The sequence below is a fragment of the Rhincodon typus genome, chromosome 13, assembly GCF_021869965.1.
Source record: "Rhincodon typus isolate 14 chromosome 13, sRhiTyp1.1, whole genome shotgun sequence".
Classification (NCBI taxonomy): Eukaryota; Metazoa; Chordata; class Chondrichthyes; order Orectolobiformes; family Rhincodontidae; genus Rhincodon; species Rhincodon typus.
The window spans coordinates 13171919-13199329 of NC_063344.1; the positions used below are offsets into that span (position 1 = coordinate 13171919).

General features: G+C 42.3%; 1 protein-coding gene across 5 annotated transcripts in view; it reads left to right on the forward strand.

Moving 5' to 3' along the window:
* Nucleotides 1–14021, forward strand: part of mbnl1 (muscleblind-like splicing regulator 1) — a 66677-nt gene extending 52656 nt beyond the window's left edge. For all 5 annotated transcript variants that reach the window (XM_048604242.1, XM_048604240.1, XM_048604241.1 and 2 more), the window contains 3 exons: nucleotides 3043–3137; nucleotides 5371–5446; nucleotides 9501–14021. In XM_048604242.1, the coding sequence (XP_048460199.1) occupies nucleotides 3043–3137; nucleotides 5371–5427 (152 nt within the window). In that variant the 3' untranslated portion in view covers nucleotides 5428–5446; nucleotides 9501–14021. The remainder of the gene's footprint in view (nucleotides 1–3042; nucleotides 3138–5370; nucleotides 5447–9500) is intronic.
* The last annotated feature ends 13390 nt before the right edge of the window (nucleotides 14022–27411 follow it).

Genomic DNA, 27411 nt, shown 5'->3' on the forward strand with positions numbered 1-27411 from the left:
GTGGAAGAGAGTATAACCTGGGTGGGCAGGGATCTTTGATTATGTTCTGTAAACAAAAAAAAAATGCTGGGGATCACAATGGGTCAGACAGCACCCTTGGAGAGAAAGCAAGCTAACATTTCGAATCTAGACAACTCTTCATGTCAGCTCTGATGGAAGAGTCATCTAGGCTTGAAACGTTTTCCCCTGCAGTTATCAGACTTCCAAATGGACGTCTCAAATTTTAAATTTAATGTTGATCTCACTCTCTGTGCAGCAGTAACATTGCATTCTTCACTCCATTCTTTCACCGTAATGCACTTTGTATGATATGATCTGCCTGTACTGCATGCAAAACAAAACTTTTCACTGCACATGTGACAATAATAAATCAGATCAAATCAGAGCAATCCACTGTGTCAAAACGAGAAACCTCCTTAAAGGTGCCCAGGCTAAAGTGTGACCAAAATGACACTCTTCAGAAAGGCTTAGAGAGTCATACAGTGCAGAAGAGGCCCTTTGGCCCGTTGAGGCTACACAGACCTATCTACGCCAATCCCACTTTCCAGTGCTCGGTCCATGGCCTTGAATGTTACGACACTTCTAAGTGCTCACCCATGTACTTTTTTAAAGGTTGTGGGGTTTCCTGTCTCTACTGTCCTCCCAAGTAATGCTTCCAGACTCTCACCACCCTCTGGATGAAAGGATCTTCCTCAAATTCCCCTTTAAACCTTCACCTTAAAATTATGTCGCCTTGTTAACAGACCCTTCAACTAAGCTCATCATAACTCTCATTCAAAAAGTGGAATAGTGTAAGATCATGGAATCTTACATCGTAGAAGGAGACCAGTCTTCCCATCGTGTCTGTTTGAAAGAGACACTCGATTTTCCCCATTTCCTCACTGTTTCCTTGAGTTTGCTTCTCAAGTGTTTAGCCAATTTCCTTTTAAAAGGTGTTTTTGAATCTGATTCCAGCACCTTTTCAGGCCACACCTTCGAGATGAGATTCTTCTCATCTTCCCCATGGATCATTTTGGAATGCTTCATATTCCACTGCGATCTGTTTTTGGACAGCCTCAGTTGCTCATCTTTTCTTCGGACATCCCTCAGTTTCAGGACCTCTCTGAACCCAAAAAAACCCCATTTTGGAATTGCACCCCTTGACCTGAAAAAGGGAAATGTTTTGTGTGACAATGTTTGCTTTCCCAAGGCATTGTCAAAATATCTTTACCGTAGATTTACAGAGACCTTCACAATAATCATGGCATTTCCATTGCACAAATGCAGCAACAGGTGGACAGTATCCGGGTTTGGACTGATAATTGTCAAGTAAAATTCATGCCAGAAATGCCAGTCAGTGACCATCTCCAATGAGAGACAATCTAACCACTGCCCCTTGTCATTGCCATTGTAGATTCCCTCACTAACAATATCCTAGTGCTTGCTATTGACCTGAAACTGAACTAGACTAGCCATTTAAGTACAAAGGCTGCAACAACAGGTGAGAGGCCAGGTTAGGAATCCTGCAGTGAGTAACTCACCTCCTGACTCCCCAAATCTTGTCCACTGTTACAAGGCACAAGTCAGGATTGTAATGGAATATCTCCACTTGCATGGAGGAGTGCAGCTCTAACAACACTCTAACAACACTCGTGAAGCATCCACGACAAAGCGTTACACTGGCATAGCACCCTATCCACTGCCTTTAACATTCACTCCATTGACCACTCATGCACAATAGCAGCAGTGTGTGCCATCAGCAAGTTTCATTGCAGCAACTCACCAAAGTTCCTCTGGCAGCACCTTTCAAACATGTGACCTCCAACACCTGGAAGAACGAGAGCAGCAGATACACAGGAACACCACCAGCTGCAAGTTCTCATCCAAACCACAGACCTCCTTACCTAGATCTGCCCTGTGTATGCCTTTATGTATTTTGTTGATATCTTGACCTGTAACTACGTAATACCATTCCTTCACTGTCATTGAGTCAAATTCCTTTAACTCACTCCCTAAAGGCACTGTGGGTGTACCTATACCCCAAGGTCTACAACGGTTTCAGAAGGCAGTTTGCCACGACCATCTCCAGGACAATTAGGGATGGCCTATAAATGATGCCTGAGCTACCAATGCCATGTTGCATGGTCATCAACACAGAACCTCCCCTTTAATGGTCAAGCTGCTCCTTTAAATGACATCGAATTTATTTTCCCTCTCCACCATCACCTCAATACCAACCTCTACCCACGCTGTCTATACCCAAGATCTGGAATCTCTTCAGTTAATATTTCTGAATTTAATCATTGAAGTTGACAACTGAATTGAAGTCACCAATTGGCCAGCAGTTCTGTTCAATTTCTGTTCCATATACGAGTGAGTGGACTTGGAAGGGACTGTATTTCTCACTACTAAGGTCTTTAGAATTATTAAAGCTCTTGTTGCATAATTTTAGCTTTTTAAAATTATTCTATTAATGATTATGAAGCAGTAAAAAGTTTACAAATGTTGCTTTGCAATAATGGATAGCTATGGATTTCTTTTAATGACTGTTGTAGCTTAATTAAATGTTTGAATATTTAGATTAAAGCATGACTCTGAACTTCTTTGATATTATGTAATATAACCCAAATTGTTATTTCTCTCTGAGTGGTGCATAATATTAATTTTTTTTATGAACTTGTTGCATTGATTTATCTCAAGGTTGTTCTTAATAAGCAATTTTCCTCTTCTCTCCCCTTTTGGTCTTATACTCATTTTACTTTTTCCTCACATCTGCTTGCTTTTTCCCTCTTCCTTATCTCCGCTCAATCGTCTTCTTTTACCCAATTCACCCCAACACACCTCTTCTTTCATTTTCCTTCCCTTGCTCCCCCTTCATTCTTTGTTTTATCTTCCTATTTAAATGCTTGCTGGGATACACAACCTGGTTTGCTGCCATGTTAACTAACTCTGCATGGATTTATTTCACTTCCTCCTTTCCTCATCAACACCACCCCTCCACCATGCTTGCTCCGAAATTCGTCTCCGTCACTCTGCCTCTTGGCTCCCCCTTTGACAAAAAAGTACCCATGATGCACGGTGCCAATCCTGCGGCGGTATCCGCAGCAACGACATCCGCCACAAGTGTTCCCTTTGCGGCTACAGCCAACGCCAACCAGGTTTGCTCATTTGGTTACTCTTGTCTCTATAGCAGCGTAGTAAACATAATGCCTTTTGAGAAAAGGTCCGCTTTCTTTTTGGTCCTTGTCCTTGACAAACTGCAGTGGGAACTCAAGGTTAAAGTGTCTGGCCTTTGGCCCTCCTGCTGCAGTGGTCGTGTCCCTACCACTGAGCCAGGAGGCCAAGCTTGAAGTCCAACCTGTGCCGGAGGTGTGTATTGATATAAGGTAGTATAGGTACGGGTGGAGGTTAGATAGACCTTAGGTTTAGGGGAAGAGTTCGGCACAACATCGTGGGCCGAAGGGCCTGTACTGTGCTGTACTGTTCTATGTTCTATCTCTGAATAGTTGCAATGGTAGTGTCCCTACCTCTGAGCCAGGAGGCCAAGCTTGAAATCGAACCTGTGCCAGAGGTGTGTAATGTTATCTCTGAATAGGTTGATTAGAAAATCAAAAATGTCTAGGTTTTTTTTAAGATTGAAGATACTGGGAGCTTCTTAGTGTGGCCTCAGTGTGTTTCAGTTGTTTCTGTACAGTGGTCCTTCCAAGGTATTGCTGTCGACTGGGGCCTTAGCCTTTGAGTAACAATGTGAGGTGAATGATACCCCACTTATGTACCTCACTCAAAATTGGCAAAGGTTAAAATTACCCCAGTATGCCAAAGGATAGGTGTACAACGTGCTGCCTAAGTGAGAGTGTTGGGCAATACCAGAGAAGGAAGTAGCACCATATTGCATAGGAACAGACTAAGGAGCATTATCAAGAGTACAAAACCAGGTTTATAATGCAGATAGACAAAGAGGTGGTCAATAAGGTTAAGGAGCAAAACACACCAATAATCTCACGGGAACGTGATGCCTTGGTAATAACAAATATATGACTGTGAGTGTTCTATAGTTTCCACATGACAAGAGAAAGAGAGACAGGAGTAAATCTGTGCGTTAATGAGAGATGTGCAGGAACTGTAGAGTGATGACTTCAAGAGACTTTATCCCAATCGATATTTGGATAAATAATGTTATAGTCAAGGGAAAGGGAAGGGATGAATTTACAAACATGTCCAGAATGACTTCCTTGATCAGTATGCTCACATAGAAAGGAGATATTGGTAGATCTGATGTTGGCAAATGAGCAGGGCCAAAATGACAAACAGGTGAATTTTATTGGGGATGCAGGGTGCTGGTAGGGAAGGAAGATAGCCCAGCAACATCAATCCCGCCCAACCCTGCCACACTGCCTCATCAAGCTTGAAAGTTGGCTGGCACCTCAGCGACATGAGTTCTGGGTGCACTGCAGGGCGGTTACACTGGACAGGGGCTTGGGAATTAATTATTGTAGAATGAGACTGCCGACCTTCAAGGACTGGAAGCCCTGCCCGAGAGAGCTGATGGTCAATCAGATTGGTCAGCAGCTCTGTAGTCCCAATATCACCCATCAATCTCACCTATCACTGCTCAGACTTCCTCCACATCTATGTGACTCTTGGCACAGTGCTTGAGTATAGTGTGTGCTAGACTATTCAGATGGGAAGGACATGCCCAATCCTAACGTGACCTCACATCCAGTTTGCACACATTCTCTGGTGGTAGTAACTAGATGGTGACCAAGGCACTGTTCTCTCGTCTAGGGGATCAAAAATAAGATCCTGGTTTCTGTGCTGACTGAAAGTGGCTATCTGAAAGCAGGCCAAACAAATTGAATCTAACATTGACCTCGTCTGTGGAGCTTAGTTTCACAAGTGGCAATGCAGCATTGGCAGAATTACTTGGGAAAAAAATGTCTATGAAGCGATTCTAAAACTCCAAATGGCAGAGCAAAACACAGAACCAGTAATTCTGTTTCTGGAAGTACATATTTCATGATGGCCTGTCAGAGAAGAAGTTTATTATTGCTGCTTTTAAAATGGTAACTGTCAGACATTGTTTACTCTGCAATGCAGTTCATAAATCTGTGAATAACGAATAAAGAAATGTGAGCTGTTAACATCTATTTAAATTTGCGGAGTCATAAATCTGATGATTTAGTTTTGACCCATTTCCAATCTAAATACAAATTCAAACAACAGTGACTGTGTTAGACTTGCACTTACTTGTCATTGCTCAGTCACTGAAGGACATCAATTGCCTTGGAGCATGACTGTGGATTTTTTGTATGGCCTCGACTTTAAACAGGTTTATTGAATATCTTGAATGAACCACGATACTAACTGGAGTTGCTATTTCCTTTCACACAGATGCCCATAATATCTGTAGATCATCTGACTAGCCATAAGTACGTTACTCAGATGTAGAAAATCTTCAGGTCGAACAGTGAGTATCTGATTTTGTTTTTCTTTGTTTCTTTTGAACAAATGTGATATCTTTTAAAATATTAACTCTTGCGATGAAATGATTCCAATAACCATAAAACGTAGAAGCAGAAATAGGCCATTCAGCCCATTGTCTCTGCTGTGCCATTCAGTGAGATCATGACTGACTTGACGTTCCTCAAACCCATTTCCTGCCTTTTCACTATAACCCTTGATTGCCTCACTGATTAGAAATCTATCTATCTCTGCTTTGAATATACTTAACTGACACAGCCTGAAGAGCACTAAAGAATTCCACAGACTCACCACCCTCTGAGAGACAAAATTCATCCTGTTTTGTCTTAAATATGCGACCCCTTATTCTGAGATTGTGCCCTCTTGTCCTAGATTCTACCAAAAGGGAAACACCCTTTCCACATCTACCCTGTCAAGTGCTCCAAGAATCTTGGACGTTTCAATACGGTTGCCTCTCATTCTTTTAAATTCCATTGAATACAGGCCAAACTTACTCAATCTCACTCATAAGACAGTCCCTCCATACCTGGCATTAGCCCAGGAAACCCTCTCTGGACTGCCTCCAATGCCAGTATGTCTTTCTGTGTGCTTCTTTCTCACTTCACCTGACGAAGGAGCTACAGTCCGAAAGCTTGTGTTTTCAAATAAACCTGTTGGACTGTAACCTGGTGTTGTGTGACTTCTGACCTTGTCCACCCCAGTCCAACACCGGCACCTCCACAAACACGATATCTTGCCTTAGATAAGGAAAACAAAACTGTTCATCATAATTCAGCTTTGACTAGTGTCTTGTAAAGATTCAGCAAGCCTCCCTACTTTTATGCTCCATTCCATTTGAAGTAAAGGCCTGCATTCTGTTTGCCTTCCCAATTACTCCCTGAACTTACCTGCCAGCTTTTAGTGATTCATAGATAAGAGCTCTGAAATCTGTCTGCCCTGTAGCTTTTTGGAGTCTTTCTCCTTTTAAACAATATTCTACTCCTTTGTTTTCCCTACCAAATTATATAACCTCATATTTTCCCAGTTAACACACTGTAACTTCTCCAGTCTGGAGTCAAGTTAGTTCTGGATTTTGGAATGTTCCGGATTATTGGGGAACCAGCCCTCCGAAGAGCATCCCACCCACTACTCCCCCACTCTATCCCCATAACCCCACATTTACCATGACTAATCCACCTTGCCCACACATCCCTGGACACTATGAGCAATTTAGCATGGCCAATCCACCTAACCTGCACATCTTCGGACTGTGGGCGGAAACCGGAGCACCCGGAGGCTAGAATCTTGTGAAGGAATAAAAAGAAAGTAATATCAGGGTTCGGACTGGACTTGGGCTCCAGGTACACATAATAAGAGATAACAAGGTGTGGAGCTGGATGAACACTGCAGGCCAGGAAGCATCAGAGGAGCAGGAAAGCTGATGTTTCGGGTCTGGACCCTTCTTCAGAAATGGGGGAGGGGAAGGGGGCTCTGAAATAAATACAGAGAGGGGGAGGCAATGATAGAAGGTGGATCGTAGAGTAGATAGATGGAGAGAAGACGGACAGGACAAGGAGGCAGAGATGAGGCTAGTAGGTAGGGAGTTGGGATTGGGGTTGGTCAGTGAGGAGGGAGGGGCGGGTAGGTGGGAGGGAAGACAGACAGGTCAAGGAGGCGGGGACGAGGGGGGTGCTGGTCTTGGGATGAGGTCAGGGGTGGGGAGACTTTGAAGCTTGTAAAGTCCACATTGAGACCATTGGGCTGCAGGGTTCCCAGGCAGAATATGAGGTGCTGTTCCTCCAGCCTTCGGGTGGCATCGTTGTGGCACTGGAGGAGGCCCAGGATGGACATGTCGTCCAGGGAGTGGGAGGGGGAGTTGAAGTGGTTCGCAACTGGGAGGTGTTGTCGTTTGTCACGAACCAAGCATAGGTACTCCACAAAGCGGTCTCCAAGCCTCCGCTTAGTTTCCCCGATGTAGAGGAGGCCACATCGGAAACAACAGATACAATAGACTAAATTAGCGGATGTGCAGGTGAACGTCTGTTTAATGTGGAAGGCTTTCTTGGGGCCTGAAATGGGGGTGAGGGGGGAGGTGTAGGGGCAGGTGCAGCAATGAGAGTGTGTTTTCAGAAATAGGAGAGCTGAGCTGGGAAGCTCTTTTCCTTCCAAGGCTGGCTACTAACTAAAGCGTTCCAAACAATCTCTAAAGTTGAAGCTGCAACCTGACTATTGTAAACCAAGCAAGAGAGTGGGAAATAGACAAGCAGTTGTCACAGGACTTTTGAGAAATGCATTGCTTCAAAAATAGGTTTGACTGTCCTTTCATTGACCTCTTTTTAAAAAAATAAAATTCAGATATGTACAACACTTCAAACTCAAGTCCGTATAAATTATGAAAAGTGAAGCCACTGTAACACAAAAGTGAGATCAGGGACCCGATTATCTATGGTGGTGATGTATGGTAAGGGATTAATATTGACCAGGACATCAGGCTTAACTAAATATCAATTAACTTTAGGACAATAATTTGCCTGAAGGCTAAATTGTTCATTAATTCCAGTGAAAAATAATGTTTCAAGTGCACTTGAATGAATTTAAGTTCAATTTAAATAGATACTGTCTCTTCTTCTTTGCCTAAGTGAGAAATTAAGGGGGAGAATATCCCTAAGAAGTACAGATGCTGGAAATCAGAAACAAAAATAGAAATTGCTGAAAAAACTCAGTAGGTGTGGCAACATTTGTGGAAAGAAAGCAGAGTTAGCATTTTGAGTCCAGTGATTCTTCATCAGATCGGGATATTAAGATTTTTTTCTTTCCATGAGGTGGCATGATGGCTCGATGGTTAGCACTGCTGCCCCACAGTGCCAGGGAGCCGGGTTCAAATTCCACCCTTGGGCGATTGTGTCAAGTTTGCATGTTCTCCTCGTGTGTGCATGGGTTTCCTGAAGGTGCTTTGGTTTCCTCCCATGTTCCAAAGATGTGCAAGTTAGGTGGATTGGCCATGCTAAATTGTCCATAGTGTCCAGGGATGTGCAAGCTAGGTGGATTAGCCATGGGAAATGCAGGGTTACAGGGGTAGGGTAGGGGAGTAGGCCTGGAAGGGATTTTCTTTGAAGGAGTCGGTAAAGAATTCTTGAGTCACAGAGATATACAGCATGGAAACAGACTCTTCGGACCAACTCGTCCATGCCCACCAGATATCCTATGTAAACCTAGTCCCATTTGCCAGCGTTTGGCCCATATCCCTCTAAACCCTTCCTATTCATGTTCTCATTCAGATGCCTTTTAAATGTTGTAATTGTACCAGCCTCCACCACCTCCTGTGACAGCTCATTCCATACTCACACCACCCTCTGCGTGAAAATGTTTCCCCTTAGGTCCCTTTTATATCTTTCCCTCTCACTTTAAACCTATGCCCTCTAGTTTTGAACTTCCCCACCCCGGGGTAAAAGACCTTGCCTATTTACCCTATCCATGCCCCTCATGATTCTGTAAACCTGAATAAGGTCCCCCCCACCCCCGACCCCCATCCCGTCAGCCTCTGATGCTCCAGGGAAAATGGCCCCAGCTAATTCAGCCTCTCCCTATAGCTCAAACCCTCCAACCCTGGCAACATCCTCGTAAATCTTTTCTGGACCCTTTCTAGTTTCACAACATCCTTTCTATGGGAAGGAGACCAGAATTGCACGCAATACTCCAAAAGTGGCTGAACCAATGTCCTGTACATGATGTCCCAACTCCTATTCTCAATGCTCTGAACAATAAAGACTCGATGGGCTGAATGGCCTGCTTCCACACTGCAGGGATTCTATGACTAAGGGGATATGTAAATAAAGATATTCTTTTCCTTTCATAGGCAGCCTTGATTGTCCATGAGGATATTTGGGCAGATTATCCCAGGCTTGTATCTGAGTGAATACAGGGAGAAGTATATGGAGAGGGACCTCAACCTCTTAACCAGGCTGAGCCATTTACCGCCTGTCACTTGGACCAGGGAGACATCTTCCAAGTTAAAGCCAGCCAGGAACTAACCCGCTGCCTTCTTTCTCTTCCCTGTCCAGATCAGCGTGAAGAAATGACAGTGTGCTGGAACACCATTACAGGGCAAGGGTCAACAGCCATTCTGTAAATACCACCATCTTCTACCCAACCCCTCCCTCACTCCCTCAGCCGGAAGCCTTTCCACCTTTTGCATGCTAATGAAACGGAAGTATGGTTATCCGGAAGGAAGTGTCGAAAAGATCACCGCACACTGAGACTTATGTACCCTGTATATTCCACCAAGAGTAAAGCTGAGGGAAAGTAATCTACTGTGCAACATCATCTGCCTTTACTCAGTACTGTGTTATGCATAGGATCCGAGATATATGCATAAATGACTCCCCCATTTCCTTCACGCGTCTTGTCTCTTTCTCCCTCCCAAATCCCCGCCCCTCTCTCAGTGGAAAGGTAAACTTGTTCACTTTAGTATGCAGTATGTTCTGGTACGCCTATGAACCATGCAGATCATTTCGATGTTAGGTTTAAATGGTTTTCCTTCAAGTTTACAAAAAAAATGGAGAAAATAAGAAAAAAAAAACACAAATATGGTGCACCTTGTATTTAAAAAAAAATACTATTCTACCATTTTAATCAAGAGTCAGTTGTGCATGCACAGTGTTCTGTGTTGAGGCTATATTCTAGTGGAATGTGAGAAAGATTTAAAGGGGCAATGGACAGAGATGAATGTGCTGGGCAAAAATGAACACTTCTGTTTAAAGCGTATTGTCGCTTTAAATACTGTGTCATAAATGTGTGGGGGGGGGTACATGTTAGGTGCCATACAAGACTGTACATCTAACCTTAAAGTATTATTTTTGCAGTGTTAAAGAAATTATCTGATTCCAAATGTTTCAAACTCGCTAAAGTTCAGTAAAATTGGACAGTGCCACAGATTTTGTTACTTTACCATATATGCCAAAGCTGTCTCCGAAATGGCATCTTTACTCCAGAGCGAATAAAATAGCACACAGTAAATAAGATTATAAATTTGTTTTATAAAGAAGGGGAAATCTTTCAGACTAACGTTCCACTGAGACTTAATATTAAGTTCTATCATATTAATATCTACCATATTAATCAACGTAAATGAAAATTAATCTCATAACCACACATGGCCAAAATGGATTCTTCTTGATGCCACTTGGCCACACAGATTGGCAACAAGTCAACTCTTGGGAGAAAGAAACCTCTTTACATTAATTGCCAAGCAAAGTGCCATGTTTCAGGGATTTGGAAAGGCGAGCCACGGTTGTGCAGTTTTAATTTGCCCCAGTATCTTTATTTTACCCTCTGTCCAAGAAAACAGAACCAAAAGTCAATAAAGACTATAAAAAACTCCATGGAGATGGAAACTTGTTTTATGCTGAATGTCTCACTGCAGTCACACATGTACATAAACAGGTGAACTAAAGAAAAGTGACTCTAAGCTAGATACCGAACAAAGCACTGTCATTAAGATGCATGTTAAAACCAAAATATTAATGAAAATCAAGATATTTGTTAAAAGTAGCACCAGGGTGGGATATGTATCTGGGTGAATTTTATATGTGATTTTTTTCAAATTATTGCATTTAGCCTTAGAAAGCCTTCAAGGAAAAAAACAAGAAACAAAAAAGAACAAAAAAAAAGATTATTAGTTGTGTACTTTTAATGGGTTCATCCAAAGGAATTCCTTATTTTTATTTTCCCGATAGGAATATTTTCTCTTTTTCTTTTCTGCAGCTTGTTAAAGAGGTAGTTCAGCAACAGGTGGATCAACTGCTGTAGTGGGGCCAGGTTACTAAAGGTATCCTCTTCACAATGGAAGAAGTGAAGGTTCAATTCTAGAACTTGTCCATACTTCCAGACTCACTGCAAGAGTTTTGTTTTTTGTTAAAGTTTGAAAGGTGCAGTTGATAGTTTTAAAAGGGGCTGTTGCATTGATTTTATTGATTGTACTGTACATCTATTAAAGCCTTAGATTATATATTACGGGTTGAAACCCATTTTAAATGTTACTTCAAACCTGTTAAGAACACATAGCTGATAGATTTCAATTTTTATTCAAGTTACTTAACATGCTAAAACGTTGCTTACTTTTTCCTCCTTTGTTTAAATTTGTAGTTTCTTACATACGTTAAGATTAGAGTCATTTTTATTTTTTATTCTGTTGAAATGTCAGATATTGTTTTCGTATTTTAGTTGGTAGGTTTTTTTTCTGTTTATCAGAATTCACTGTTTAAAAATTTCCAGATGTTTATGATGATAAAGATATTCCCCTCCTTTCTCCTTCATAACATACTCATAACTTTGAATTAAGTGTAGTGTCATCTAATTATTCATATTAGCACAACGACTTAAAGATTCATTTATATTGTACTGACTTATGATTACAAGCATCAGTCACCATTACTTCAGTCCTGTTTGCATTCAGAGAACAACGATCTTTTGTACGGAAATCTTACAATGATATGTTTCATTGTGTAGTATGAAGTTAAGTTGTTGCTATGGCAACGATCCTGGCAGACAATTGTGTAATATTTTAATGATTTACTTTGTTTGTAATTAGTCATTACAGAAATCTCTAGTTCCTAGATATTAGAACTGAAAGTTATTTTCTACTGTAACCATTTGAGGATAGTAAGATATTGTTTTCTGAGTATACTTTGATCTCCTCGTCTGAATATCCAAACCTTCTTAAATAGAAGCTGCATAATCAATAGATCAAGGGATTTTTTTATGTCATAAATTCAAATATTAATCAAAGCTTACTTATAAGAAAAGAGAATTAATCTGAGTTGTGTGTGCAAACACTTGAGGGTTGATTATGCTGCAGTTTTAGAGAAAAAAAAGTGATCGGGCCTACGGGAAGAACGTTGACTTTTTGCACTTCTGTACATAGTCAAGAGAGGGAAACCTGTAAAATAGTAAGATCTTATTTTGAATAAAAAAAATGTCTATAATAACAAGGAATTTTGTTAAGGTAATTAAAACGACAGGCTGAACAAAAATTAAAAAATTTAAAAAAAAGCTTGCAAAAATATAAAAAAAAACTGATAATGGGCACAGAGTAAGCACCTCATAACCCTGTTCCCCCAACCCCTTGCCCCCCCAACCCCCCCCCCCCCCCCCCCCCCCCCCCCAAAAAAAAGGCAAAATATTGCTTTGCTTTAATGTGAACAGCTTGTAGTTTGCCAGGATTTTTTTTGGCTGGAATGATAGACATCTCGCTGAGATCTCTGGGCAGGGGTGGCACCCAATTTTAACCCAATTCCACCCATTGAGGAATAGATGGGATTGAAGTGCAATACATGGTCTTAACTTGCCTGACTCCTGCTTTGTATTCGACATCAAAGAGAGCAGTTTCTGTTGCTGCAGTGGGGAGGACAGAGAGAAATGGGCACATGCAGTCATTGCACCCAATCCCATGGTGATTCCCACCAGGGCCAGATAGGAATAAAATTTCACCTCCCTGGCTATGCCACCACACCCTTTTCTCCTCTGCTCATGACTGACAAACATTGAACAGGTTCAAAGTCTGGCTACAGATCATTAGGACCAGGGCAGGCACATCAAATACCAAGGTTCATACCATTGGAAAACAAAACTATTTTCACGTCACTATACAACAACAAAAAAACGTTAAAAGTCTTTTAAAAAAAAATGTACTGCATGTTTAGAAGCTTTTGTAAAAAAAGAGAAATGAAAGGAAAAAAATGTATTTTAGACTCTAACAGAACAGGTTCTGCAAACTGAATTTGATGGTGTATTTCTCACGGAAAATAAAATACATACATACGTATATAAACATATAAATATATATTAAACTGGCTCCACACTTTCATTCAAATAATTAAGAAACAAAAATGTCAGTTTAATCACGGACAGATCAACCAAACAGCAGGTGCCCACATGATTTTACTGCTCTTGCAATTCCTGTTCCTTTTCGCAGTTGAGTGTACACCTTTCAAAATGATTCAAAAGCACTTTTTTATTTGTTGTTTGAACAATAAGAGAATACCGTTTGGACTTGGAGGCACTTAAATGCAACCAGTTGACGTTTTGCCCCAGATTTTAAAGTCAATCAGTTTTTGGTGGGGAATGCTTCCCTCTTCGGGAAGGAGAGGTTGGGGCAAATCCTCAGTAGGGTAGAGGAGGAGTGAGCATTGTGGGCGGGGAGGAGAAAATGCAGACACAAATTCAATTTTAAAATCCTCCAGTCTTTTAACTGCACCTCTCCCTCCCTCAACTCCTCTCCACCCACTCAAAATTTATTTTCCTTTTGTTCAGATGAAACAACCACTCAACAGTTGAGAGGGTTGTGTCCAATTTGCAAGGCTGTAGCCACAACTGCTAAAAGGACAGAGGCTTGGTTTTACTATTGTGTAATCACAGACTTTTTATTTTGTTTTCCTGCTTGTAGTTGGCAAGATAATGTACTCTGTCCTTGGCTGCCAATTGTTTTTTCAGGCTTATTTTATTATTACTGCTATATCTTTGATTCTTGCTGTATGGAATTAAAAAAAAACAAATAAAGATGAAATTGACCAAAAAAAAGCAAACTGGCTGGTGTGTTTTCCCTAATTAATGGATTTCTTTGAAAATAAAAAGCTCTCATGCCTACTAAATGGAGATGTTTAGAGACAACAAGGTGCAGGGCTGGATGAACACAGCAGGCCAAGCAGCATCATAGGAGCAGAAAGGCTGACGTTTCGGGCCTAGACCCTTCATCAGAAAAGCGGGAGAGGAAGGGGGTTCTGAAATAAATAGGGAGAGAGTGGGAAGCGGATAGAGAAGAGGATAGGTGGAGAGGAGAGATCCCCTGAGGTTTGTCCGGAGGGAGGAGGGTAACTTCTTCAGGCTAGGCATCCTTAGAAGAGGCTTCGCAGTGGGGTTAAAATTGAATCAGATGTTTAGAGGTTTACTAGCCCTCCAGCATTGCAATAAAGTCTCAAGGAAATAGTTGTCACTACTGCAAACACAACTCTGAAAAAGGTTATGGAACCATTCAATCAATAGTGAGATATTTTCATTTGCTCCAGAAAGTTAAGAATGGCATCCTCAGCCGATTATACCTGTGGTATCCCTTTGAATGAGCTCTCCAATTATTCCCACGCTTTACACAAACCTTTCTTTATAGATCTGCAAGATTTGATTTACCTTCAACCATTTATCCAATATGCTTCTGATAATCATTGCAGCATCCTTTCAGGCACTGCACTCCAGATCCATCAAAACTCAATGTGTAAACAAATTCTTTACCCATCTAGATTTTTTGCCAATCAACATAAACATGTGTCCTTTGGTTCTGATCTATCTACAGCTGGAAATAGTCACTGTTCATTTATTTGTTTGGATCCCTTAAGGATTTGAACACCTCTATTAAATCTGCCCTTAAATTCTTAGGTCTAAGAACATTTAAGAAGTTCAACACATCCTGGACAAAGCAGCCACGTGATCAGTAGCCCATCCTTAAACATGTACCCCCTCCATCACTAAACCCAGTGACAGCAATGTATAACATCTATAAGATACACAGCAACAAATCACCATTTTCTGTTCAAACTGATTATGTTGATACAGTGACCAGATGGCCCCGTAATGAATGCTTGGCTGAGCTCCAGCACCATTGTGGTTTTTTTTCATTCATTCTTTGCTGGCTGGGCCAGCATTTATAACCTGTTCCTAGTTGCCCTTGAGAATGTGGTGGAGAACTGCCTTGAACCTCTGTAATCCATCTGCTGTGGGTTGCCCCACAATGTTGTTTGGGTGTTGAATTCCAGGATGTTGACCCAGCAACAGTGAAGGAATGGGGATATATTTCCTACTTGGAATGGTGAGTGGCTTGGAGGGGAACTTGCAGGTGGTGCTGTTCCCATGTATCTGTTGCCCTTGTCCTTCTAGACGGAAGTGGTTGTGGGTTTGGAAGATGCTTTCTGAGGATCTTTGGTGAATTTCTGCCGTGCATCTCATAGATAGTACACGCTGCTGCTACTGAGCTTTGGTGGCGAAGGAAATGGATGTTTATGCTTATGGTGCCAATCAAGTGGCCTGCTTTGACCTGGATGGTGTTAGCTTCTTGATTGTGGTCGGATGATATATTTCAAACTTAGCAGCAATGTTTATACAGCGACAGATGGGAGGGTAGAAGCTGGCTGACTGGCATCCCTTAATTTGTGATAACCTGCTGTCCCTTTGAATAATTCCTTTTTCACTGCCCAAGTGTTTCGTTACACAGATTAAAGGTCTTAAGTAGAAAAGACACACTGGACATTGAGACTAATTCTGTTTGATTGACATTTTCTTAAGGGGATAAACTATATCATGATTTTCAAAGAATCCTTTTGAAGATCTGCTTATTGTATCATTTTCAGAATAAATGATTTGTTAGATTTCATGGTGAGTGCTGGGAAAGGGCTGTCGCAGAAGATGTGAGGGAATCTAGAATGCATGTGGGAGATAAGGAGCATCATGCAAGATATGAGAGAACAGATCATAGAATTCCTACAGTTGTGGAAACAGGTCATTTGGCTCAACAAGCCCACACTAACCCTCCAAAGAGTGTCCCACCCAAACTCACCTCCCCCAACTTATCACTGTAACCCTGCATTTCCCATGGCCAATCCACCTAGCCTACACATCCCTGGATACTATGGGGCAACTTAACATGGCCAGTCCTAACTTGCACATCTTTGGCCTGTGGAAGGAAACCAGAGCACCCAGAAGAAGCCCATGCAGACACTGGGAGAACGTGCAAATTCCACACAGACAGTCGCCCAAGGCTGGTATTGAGCCCGGGTCCCTGGCGTTGTGAAGCAGCAGTGCTAACCACTGAGCCACCATGCCGCCCAATTGGGGATGAATGTTTCAGGGTCTGTCAGCATTACAACTGAGCCACAGTAGCAGAAAATGCAAGCAAACATTCAGGCCTGGTAGTCCCACCATCCAACTGTTGCCTACTCAGGACTGCAACTCAAGGCTTAGAACTTAACCCCATTCCATCAGCCCCTCACCTCCAGCTGGTTGTTCCAAAGAAGAGTCTTTGGACTTAAAACGTTAACTTTTTTTCTTTCTCTTATAGATGCTGCCAGACCTTCTGAAACTCTCTAGAACTTTCTGTTTATACTTTTTTAATCAGGCAGCAATTTAATATGTGATGTTAAAGACAGCAGTGCAGCATGCCCTCAGTCCACAGAAGTTTCTATGTGGATTTTCTGTCCCAAGTGGGAACTTGAGCCAAAATTTTTCAAGGCTAGAGTAGTTGGGCTTAAGCTATATAACTGCAACTCTCGTAGAATTAACAATGGAGAGTCGGTGATAGTACCTGAGAAAAGATTTTTAATTCAGTTATTGCCATATATCCATGGCTGGACAAGGAATCATCAAACAAAAACAGAAATTGCTGAAGGGTCACGAGACCTGAAACTTTAACTCTGCTTTCTCTCCACAGATGCTGCCAGACCTGTTGAGTTTCTCCAGCACTTTTCGTTTCTGATTTCCTATTTTTTTTTGAGAAATCATGAAACCACCATGACATCGTTGTCAAGAGGAGGGAAATAGGACATTAGTTCAGAATGTTCCTGTTCATTCATGAGATGTGGGCCTTGCTGACTGGCCAGAATTTATTACCCATGCCTAATTGCCCTTGAGAAGAGAATGTTGAGCCAAGTTCTTGGACAGTTGCCACTCTTATACTGCTGTTTCGGAAGAGAGTTCCAGTATTTTAACCTAACATTTATATCAATTATGAACATCAGCAGGGATTACCAATGACTGGAAACTCAACTGGATCAGCCATGTAAGTACTATGCTAACAAGAACAGGTCAGTATTTGGGAAGTAACTCACCTCCTGACTCCTCAACACTTATCGACTGTGATGGAATGCTTTCCATTTGCTTTCAGATGAGTGCAACTCCAACAATCCTCAAAAAGCTTGACACCATCCAGGACATCAAGTCCTGAGAAGGGTCACTAGACCCAAAACGTTAACTCTGATTTCTGTCCACGGATGCTGCCAGACCTGCTGAACCTTTCCAGCAATTTCTGTTTCTGTTTCTGATTTCCAGCGTCCGCTGTTCTTTCAGTTTTTACCATCCAGGACAAAGTAGGGCGCTCGAATGGTGCCTCTTTAAATTACATTCCCTCCACCAAGAAGGAACAGTGCCAGCACTGAACACCATCTTTAAGATGCACTGCAATGGCTGAGCAAGGCTCTTTCGACAGCCCTTTCTAAACCTGTGACCACCATCATCTAGAATGACAAGGGCAGCAAGTACATAGCAACACCACTCCACCTTTCCAAGTCACACACAGCCCTGGCTTGAAATTATATCACTGTTCCTTCACTACTGCTGCATCAAAATCACTAACAGCATTGTGGGTATGCCTACAGCATACGACTGCAGCGCTTCAAGAAGGCAGCTAATCTCTCCATACACAAAAGCAATTGGGCATGGGTGATAAGCTGGCCTAACCAGTGATACCCACATCCCATGCATGAAGGATAAAAGATACGGCTGGTCCAGTTCAGTTTCTGGTAAATGGTAGCGCCCAGGATATTACAATCATAGAATCCCTACAACACAGAAAGAGACTGTTCAGCCCATCAAATCTGCAACAAGCCTCTAAAGAGCATTCCATACAAACCAGCCCTCTGCCCTTTCCCTGTAACCCCACATTGACCGTGGCTAACCCACCTAGCCTACACGATTCTGGACACTACAGGGCAATTCAGCATGGCCAATCTACATAACCTGCACAAAGTTGGACTGTGGGAGGAAACTGTAGTGCCAAGAGAAGACCCATGCAGTCACAGGGAGAATGTGCAAACTTCACACAGACTGTCACCCAAGGCTGGCACCATAAGGCAGCAGTGTAAACATTGTGCCACTGGGGATTCAGTGATGGTAATGCCATTGAGATGCCATGAGGCAGAAGTGCAAACACTGTGCCACCAGGGAATCAGTGATGGTAATGGCATTGAATAACAAAGGAGGACAGGTTAGATTCTTTCTGGATGGAGATGATCATTGCTTGGCACTTGTCTGGTGTGAACATTACCTACCACATATCACCCAAAGCCTGGTGCTGCCATGTCTTACTGTATACGGGTGAAGCTGCCTTAACTATGTCTCTGGAAAGGTGAAAATGTTGAAAATAGTCAGGACTTCCAAATTCACCCCGAACCCGAAGGTATCTGTCATGTTCATGGAGGGAGAAGTGTTGGATATAGGGCATAGTTTGTGCATGTATGGTCCCAAATATGGCTAACCATGTAGATAACCAAATAATGTAATTATTAAATTCTTAAGTCCCTTATGTCCGTAAACATTTCCATTCAATGAACAGATGGAACTGTTCTATTAATAGGTACTCCATTCTGAAGACAATAATCTGTGAAATCTAAAGTGTAAAGGTTGAAATAAACTATTTCCAAGCATTTAAACATGGTAGAAATGAAAAACAACCAGCAAAAATCAGATAATGGACGATTAAGCAAAAAGCAAATTGTCTGTGACAGTTAATCATAGAATAGAATCATGGAATCGTTATAGTGCAAGAAGAGACCATTTGGCCCATTGAGTCCTCCCTGATCCCACCAGACCCAGCCCCCACCCTATCCCTGTGACACCACATTACTGCATTTGCTCAACCAGATTAAGCAAACATTGAGATATGAGCTCAAGAATTTCAAACTTTGGGTCCTGACTGTTAATGCCTCCTTTTTCCTTTAAGAGGTAAAGGACATATCAAACTATCCTATTCATCACCTCTTGGTGTGTGCGTGTGTGTGTGTGTGTGTGTGTGTGTGTGTGTGTGTGTGTGTATACTGACACAGTAAAAAAGACACCATTGTGCAAAGACTTTATTCTTTATTCTCCATCACTACGAAAGCATCCATGTGGCTAGTGAAACATTAACAAGCAAAACCTGAAAAGGGCAATGTTACATCAAACTGTGAAGGGTAGGGTAGGGAGAGACTGAGGGGGCGAAATCAAAATAGAGTTGGCAGGGGAAATACAGCACTTCACCCCCATGGTGCCCACCTCTCCCTAAAGGCATCGAAGGCATTGGACAGAAGAGATAGCAAGAACTGCAGATGCTGGAGTCAGAGCCGAAACAGTGTGGAGCTGGAGGAACACAGCAGGTCAGGCAGCATCAGAAGAACAGGAAAGTCAACATTTTGGGCCAAGACCCTTCATCAGGACTATGGAAGGGGAAGGGAGCCAGGAAATAAATAGAGGGAAGAAGAACGGGATTGGGGGAAGGTCGGTAGGATGGTGATAGGTGGATGCAGGTAGGGATAGTGGGGATTGGTCAGTGGGCAGGGTGGGGCAGACAGGTGGGAAAGGACCTGGACAGGTCGTGTCAGGTCAAGGAAGTGTGGATAAGTGGGAGTGTTGGTTAAACTAACCTGTTATCTTCGTTAAACCCATAAGTTGATAATGATGAACTTAATGAGGAGGATGGACCCATGGATAGTAATGAGCCAGTTAAGAGGGAGTGGGCGGTGACATTAATCAATGAAGATCACCATTAAGAGTCAATTAGAGATTGACAATGCATCCCTTAAACCAATTAGCAATAAGCCCTACCTCACCTAGGCCAATCAGAATGGAATAATAAAAACCGAAAGAACTGCGGATGCTGTAAATCAGGAACAAAAACAAAGTTGCTGGAAAAGCTCAGCAGGTCTGGCAGCATCTGTGGAGGAGAAAACAGAGTTAACGTTTTGGGTCCGGTGACCCTTCCTCATGTATTGTTCATGCTGTGAGTTATGTCTTGGAAAGAGTTAATAAGCACCAGCTCTCAGTGACCAAAGTGTGAAAAAAGTTTGAAGTTATCTTGTTTCCAAATAGAAGCAGAAGGCTCATAGAACATAGAACATAGAACAGAGAACATTACAGCGCAGTACAGGCCCTTCGGCCCTCGATGTTGCGCCGACCTGTGAAACCAATCTGAAGCCCATCTAACCTAAACTATTCCATTATCATCCAAATGTTTATCCAATGACCATTTAAATGCCCTTAAAGTTGGCGAGTCTACTACTTTTGCAGGCAGGGCATTCCACACCCTTACTACTCTCTGAGTAAAGAACCTACCTCTGACATCTGTCCTATATCTATCACCCTTCAATTTAAAGCTATGTCCCCTCGTGCTAGCCATCACCATCCGAGGAAAAAGGCTCCCACTGTCCACCCTATCTAATCCTCTGATCATCTTGTATGTCTCTATCAAGTCACCTCTTAACCTTCTCTCTAACGAAAACAGCCTCAAGACCCTCAGCCTTTCCTCATAAGACCTTCCCTCCATACCAGGCAACATCCTGGTGAATCTCCTCTGCACCCTTTCCAATGCTTCCACATCCTTCCTATAATGCGGTGACCAGAACTGTACGCAATACTCCAAGTGCAGCCGCACCAGAGTTTTGTACAGCTGCAACATGACCTCATGGCTCCGAAACTCAATCCCTCTACCAATAAAACCTAACACACCGTACGCCTTCTTAACAACGCTATCAACTTGGGTGGCAACTTTCAGTGATCTATGCACATGGACACCGAGATCTCTCTGCTCATCCACACTACCAAGAATCTTACCATTAGCCCAGTACTCTGTATTCCTGTTACTCCTTCCAAAGTGAATCACCTCACACTTTTCCGCATTAAACTCCATTTGCCACCTCTCAGCCCAGCTCTGCAGCTTATCTATGTCCCTCTGTAACCTGCAACATCCTTCCGCACTATCCACAACTCCACCGACTTTGGTGTCATCCGCAAATTTACTAACCCATCCTTCTACGCCCTCATCCAGGTCATTTATAAAAATGACAAACAGCAGTGGCCCCAAAACAGATCCTTGAGGTACACCACTAGTAACTGAACTCCAGGATGGACATTTCCCATCAACCACCACCCTCTGTCTTCTTACAGCTAGCCAATTTCTGATCCAAACCGCTAAATCACCCTCAATCCCATGCCTCCGTATTTTCTGCAATAGCCTACCATGGGGAACCTTATCAAACGCTTTACTGAAATCCATATACACCACATCAACCGCTTTACCCACATCCACCTGTTTGGTCACCTTCTCAAAGAACTCAATAAGGTTTGTGAGGCACGACCTACCCTTCACAAAACTGTGTTGCCTATCCCTAATCAAATTATTCCTTTCTAGATGATTATAAATCCTATCTCTTATAATCCTTTCCAACACTTTACCCACAACTGAAGTAAGGCTCACTGGTCTATAATTACCAGGGTTGTCTCTACTCCCCTTCTTGAACAAGGGGACAACATTTGCTAGTCTCCAGTCTTCTGGCACTATTCCTGAAGACAATGATGACATAAAGACCAAAGCCAAAGGCTCTGCAATCTCCTCTCTAGCTTCCCAGAGAATCCTAGGATAAATCCCATCCGGCCGAGGGGACTTATCTATTTTCACACCTTCCAGAATTGCTAACACCTCCTCCTTATGAACGTCAATCCCCTCTAGTCTAATAGACTGTATCTCAGTATTCTCCTCGACAACATTGTCTTTTTCCTGCGTGAATACTGATGAAAAATACTCATTTAGCGCCTCTCCTATCTCTTCGGACTCCACGCACAACTTCCCACCCGGCCCTAATCTTACTCTAGTCATTCTTTTATTCCTGACATAGGAATTTCTGCTCTTAGGGCACTGCAGAGTTTCCGAGAGATTACGTGTTGACTGATTCCCTGAACTGAACGGAGAGCAAGATCTTTAATTTCGGTACACCAGTAAAGCTGCTGCCATGCTTTAATATCTATTATTTATAACCTAAGTAAAATTTTCTGAGTTACTGCACTAAGTAGTCTTATTGGTTAAAGTCTAAAAAGAACAAATTAATATTAGGATTTGAGTTTAAATGATAAGACCTTGAACTTACAGATGTCCATCACCCACAGGATGCTGCTGTCAAAGCAAAAGGACACCCAATGAGTAAGGTTGTCAATGAATGTCAGTGCCAGTGTGATTGAAGCATAGAAACCCAGCAAATCAGAGCAAGAATAGGCCTTTGGGCCCTACAACCCAGCTCTACCATTGAATATGAACATGGCTGATGATCCAACTGAGTGCCTTGTTCCTTGCTTTCTACTCATAACCTTTAGTCCCTTTAGCCCTATATCTGACATTTTCTGGAAAACATTCAATGTTTTAGCCTCAACTGCTTTATATGGCAGAGAATTCCACAGGCTCACCACTCTCTGGGTGAAGGCAATTCTCCTCATCTCCTCAATGGCCTGCCCCATATCCTTAGACTGTGTTTCTGGACTCCCCTGGTCATCACAGACATCCTTGCTGTATTTACCTGTCAAGTCCTGTTAGAATTTTATAGATGTCAATGAGACCCTCCCCAGCCATCTTTCTTCTAAACTCCAGTGAATATAATCTAACTGATTCAGTCTCTCTTCGTACATCAATCCTGACTTCCCAGCAATCAGTTTGGTAAACAAACCTTCATGACATGCCTGAACAGCTTGGTTCAAATTCTAAGGACACTTGTGGTGCAGTGATAGTGTCTCACCATCTGTGGGCCAGAAATTTTGGTTTTGGTTTTGGTTTTGGTCTTGGTTTTGGTCCCACCAGCTCCAGAGGTGTGTCATGACATGCCTGAGACAGGTTGATTTTTTTTAAAAAAATTACTGCAATAACATACCATAACACTGTAGAATATCTACGTTGTGGAAGCAGGCCATTTGGCTCATTGACTCCACACAGACCATCCGAAGAGTGTTCCACATAGAGCCACCCCCTACCGTATCACAGTCACCCTGCATTTCCCATGGCTTATCCACCTGGCCTGCGCATGCTTGGGTACTACGGGGCAATTTAGCATAGCCAATTCACCTTGGACAATGAGGAGAAACCAGAGCACCCAGAGGAAACCCACACAGACATGGGTAGAATGTGCAAACTCCATACAGACAGTCATCTGAGGCTGGAATCAAAACTGCGCCTGTAGCATTGTGAGGCAGGATGCTAAGCATGATCAAGAAAAGCTGAATTCAGTTTCTTTGGGATTCCCTTTTCCACTCAGAGAAACATCTGAAGCCTTTTGCTTTGGAAATCATCAAAAGTGGAATGTTTGCAGTGTTGCTAAATTGAACGATGCATTTCGCTGAGTAATAGCATGCTTTGTGAATATCTGGACAGAGTTGTATTTTTATTGTATTGGATTGTATTCATTGTATTGTATTGTATTCCCTTGTCCTATTTTCTTTCCAATATGTTTCCATCTGTTCTGATACCTTCCTTAAGCAGGATCTTGCTCCACCAGATGTCAATGTCAGCAGTAATGTGCTTGGCAATAAAATGAGTCATCGTGAGGCACATTTCAGCTTCCACAATAGCAGATGGATAGTGCATGCATCAGATGGCTTCATTCCCAGCCACAAGGAGCTCCAGGGAACTCCACCTCCTCACTTTCTCCTGTCAGTTACAGCGTGCAAGCTAGAAACTGAACCCAGAAGGATCTTTACGATAAAGTGTGGACAAAAGACCAATTGTTCATTCTGGCTGACACTCCTCAATTAAAATTGTCAGACCATCCCACTTTTGATGTTCCCTGCAACACAAACTCAGTGATAAGTTACTTCTTAAAATATAATAAAACAAAGAACTGCAGAAGCTAGAGATCTGAGAGTCAGTTCTAGTAAAGAGTCACAAGACTCACAACGCTAACTCTGCTTTCTCCCCACAGATGCTGCAGAACCTGCTGAGTTTCACTGGCTATTTTTGTTACTGTCTTAAAGTTTAATATCTGCCCAGTTTGTAAATGATTGGGAAATACCTGGTTTAATGGGATCTCTTACATTTCCTATACAGAAACTGTCAGCAATTGAAAATGAATATTGCATATTAATACATTTGGATGTTACTTCAGTTGAAATTTTCAAAATTAATATCAATGGGTTTTTGTTAGGTAAAGACATCAATCAAATAGGCAAATAGAGTTAAGATGCACCTGAATGTTTTCCTTTATTCACTTACAGGATGAAGGTGTGGCTGGCTAGGCAGCATTTATTGCCCATCCCTAATTGTCCAGAGGGCAGTTTAAGAGCCAACCACATTGTTGTAGGTCTGAAGTCATATTAGGCCAGACCAGGTAAGGTTGGCAGATTTCCCTCTCTAAAGGACTTTAGTGAACGAAGCAGGGTTTTCCAATAACTGACAATGTATTCATTGTCATTGTTAGACTCTTAATTCCAGACTATTATTGAATTCAAATTCCATATCTGCCATGCCAGGATTCGAACCCAGGTCCCCAGCATATTTCCTGGATCTCTGGATTAGTAATCTACTACTGGGCTATCACCTCCCCATAACAGAATGGTACAGATTTAAGAGTCTGAATGGACCATTCTGTGGCCAACTGCTGCACTTAAAGGTATGACTAAAGGGAGGAGATTTGCTCACAATCGCAACTTGAAAATTATGTTGAAATGTATTAAAGACTAAAAGAGTTAATACAGGATTCTTTATTGCAGGGTTAACACTAGAATACTTGACATCTTATTTAGCTTACAGCAAAGACCAATCTGACTTTACAGATTGTGTTTTGTTTTCTCTTTGTGTTAGCAATATGTGACACAAACATGCAGTTTTGTCTTGTTTTCATTTTAGATGAAGGTCAGACTGTTTTGCTGAGAACATTATTGAATAAGTAAGAATTTTTGCCATTCATAATCAATCCCGTGTAGTGGTTGTTAGTGAAACTGGGGGAAGAGACTGGGACAACACAAAACAGACGAAGAGAGAAAACAAGATGTAGAGTGAAAGAGATGTACAGCACGGAAACAGAACCTTCAGTCCAAATCATCCATGAAGACCAGATATTCTAAATTAATGTAGTCCCATGTGCCAGCATTTTGCCCATATCTGACGAAACCCATCCTATTCATATACCCATCCAAATGCCTTTTAAACATTATGACTGTACCAGTCTCTACCATTTCCTCTGGCGGTCCATTCCATAATGCACAATCCTCTGCGTGAAAAAGTTGCCCCTTAGGTCTCTTAATTCTTTCGCCACTCACCTTAAACCTATGTCCTCTAGTTTTCGACTCCGCCACCCTGGGGAAAAGACCTTGACTTTCACCCTATCCATGCCCCTCATGGTTTTATAAACTTCTACAGGATCATACCTCAGTCTCTGAAACTCCAGGGAAAAATTGCCCCAGCCTGTCAGCTCTTCCTATAGCTCCAACCCCACTGACATGAAACAGAATGTGCATTGGAACAGGCTAATATTCCTGAAGTCAACAGATTCAGAAGAAGATTAGCTAAAATTTTTGTCAGGACCATTCTGCTCTGGGAGGAATTGCCGTTGGACTGAATGTGACCCTTGCAATCAAAGAATGTATAGAGCAGAGTGGGAAGCAGTGACCTATTTAAGTTTCTGCTAAGCGAACCCTTAACTATTGCTACTATAGCTACAGTTGAGCATAAAGGAAGAACATAGCCATCACAAAAGTAGAATGATAGAATCTCTAGAGTGCAGAAAGAGGCCATTCAGCCCACCAAGTCTGTACTGACTCTCTGAAGAACATCCCACCCAGACCTAGCTCCCCACCCTATTCCCATTCTTACCATGAATAGTTCACCTCGCCTGCACTTCCTGGGCAATTTAGCATGGCCAATCTACCTAAGCTGCACATCTTTAGACTGTGGGAGGAAACCCATGCAAACACAGGGAGAATGTGCAAACTGCACACAGGTAGTCACCCAAGGCTGGAATCAAAGCCAGGTCCCTGACATTGTGAGGCAACCGTATCACCTGGCACAAAGGTAAACTGATCAATTATCTGTATTGCAGAGAAACCAACAATGAGGGCACAGTGTGAGCATTGAATCTCATAACTGAAGTATTATCGAACTGTGTATGTAGTGTAATTAGCAGTCAATGAAGGAATTAGGCATATTCTGAGTTTTGAGTCATTGACACAGAGAGTAAACCCTTAAACCGGACAGGAAGTAGGTCCTCGGTACAAACAGCCTGCAAGTTTTATTTAGAGATAGGAGGAACTGCCGATGCTGGAGAATCTGAGATAACAAGGTGTAGAGCTGGATGAACATAGCAGGCCAAGCAGCATCAGAGGAGCAGGAAGGCTGACGTTTCAGATCTGGACCCTTCTTCAGAAATGCATGCTAGCAGCACTTTTTTTTTACCTTTATTGCACAGATGTGATTTGGTTGAAGGTGGAATACTCCCGAAATTGAGACCCAGGCTTTAGCTGAAAGTAACAATACCCACCTATTGTTCCTGTGCCTTTTCTGTGTTGCTGTCCCTGTCAACAACATCAGCCCTGAGGCCCTGTAGGTTCCCATCCAGTCATCAAATATCAACAAGATACTGCGGATGCAGGAGATATGAAGTAAAAGCAGAAAATCCTGGAGAAACTCAACATTTGCAAAGAGAGAAATAGAGTTATGTTTCGAGTCCCAGTATTTGAATTTATAGCAGCTGCCAGGATGGGATTTGTGCCCATGTCATCGATCGGGGCATCTGGATGACTATTCCAAAAGAATTACCACCACATCATTGCTGGCCCTGAGCTATCCTGAGTTGCAGCAACAGAAATATAACACTTACAACATGAAACACAAGAAGTACATTCTATTCAATATATACGTATACAGAGAACTGGAGGGATCATCCTCACATTTCTTATTTTGTAAAGAAACATTCTTTTGAAAATCAAAAATGTGCCAGGTAATGACCGTTTCCAACAAGAAAGAATGTAAAACAACCTCGTGATATTTAATAGCATTACCGTCACTGAATCCCCTACTATCAACATCCTGAGGTTTACCGTTGACCAGAAGCTCAACTGGACCTACCCATACAAGAACTGTGGCTTCAACAGCAAGCCATAAATTAGGAATCCTGCATCAAGTAACTCACCTCCTGATTCACCAAAGCCTGT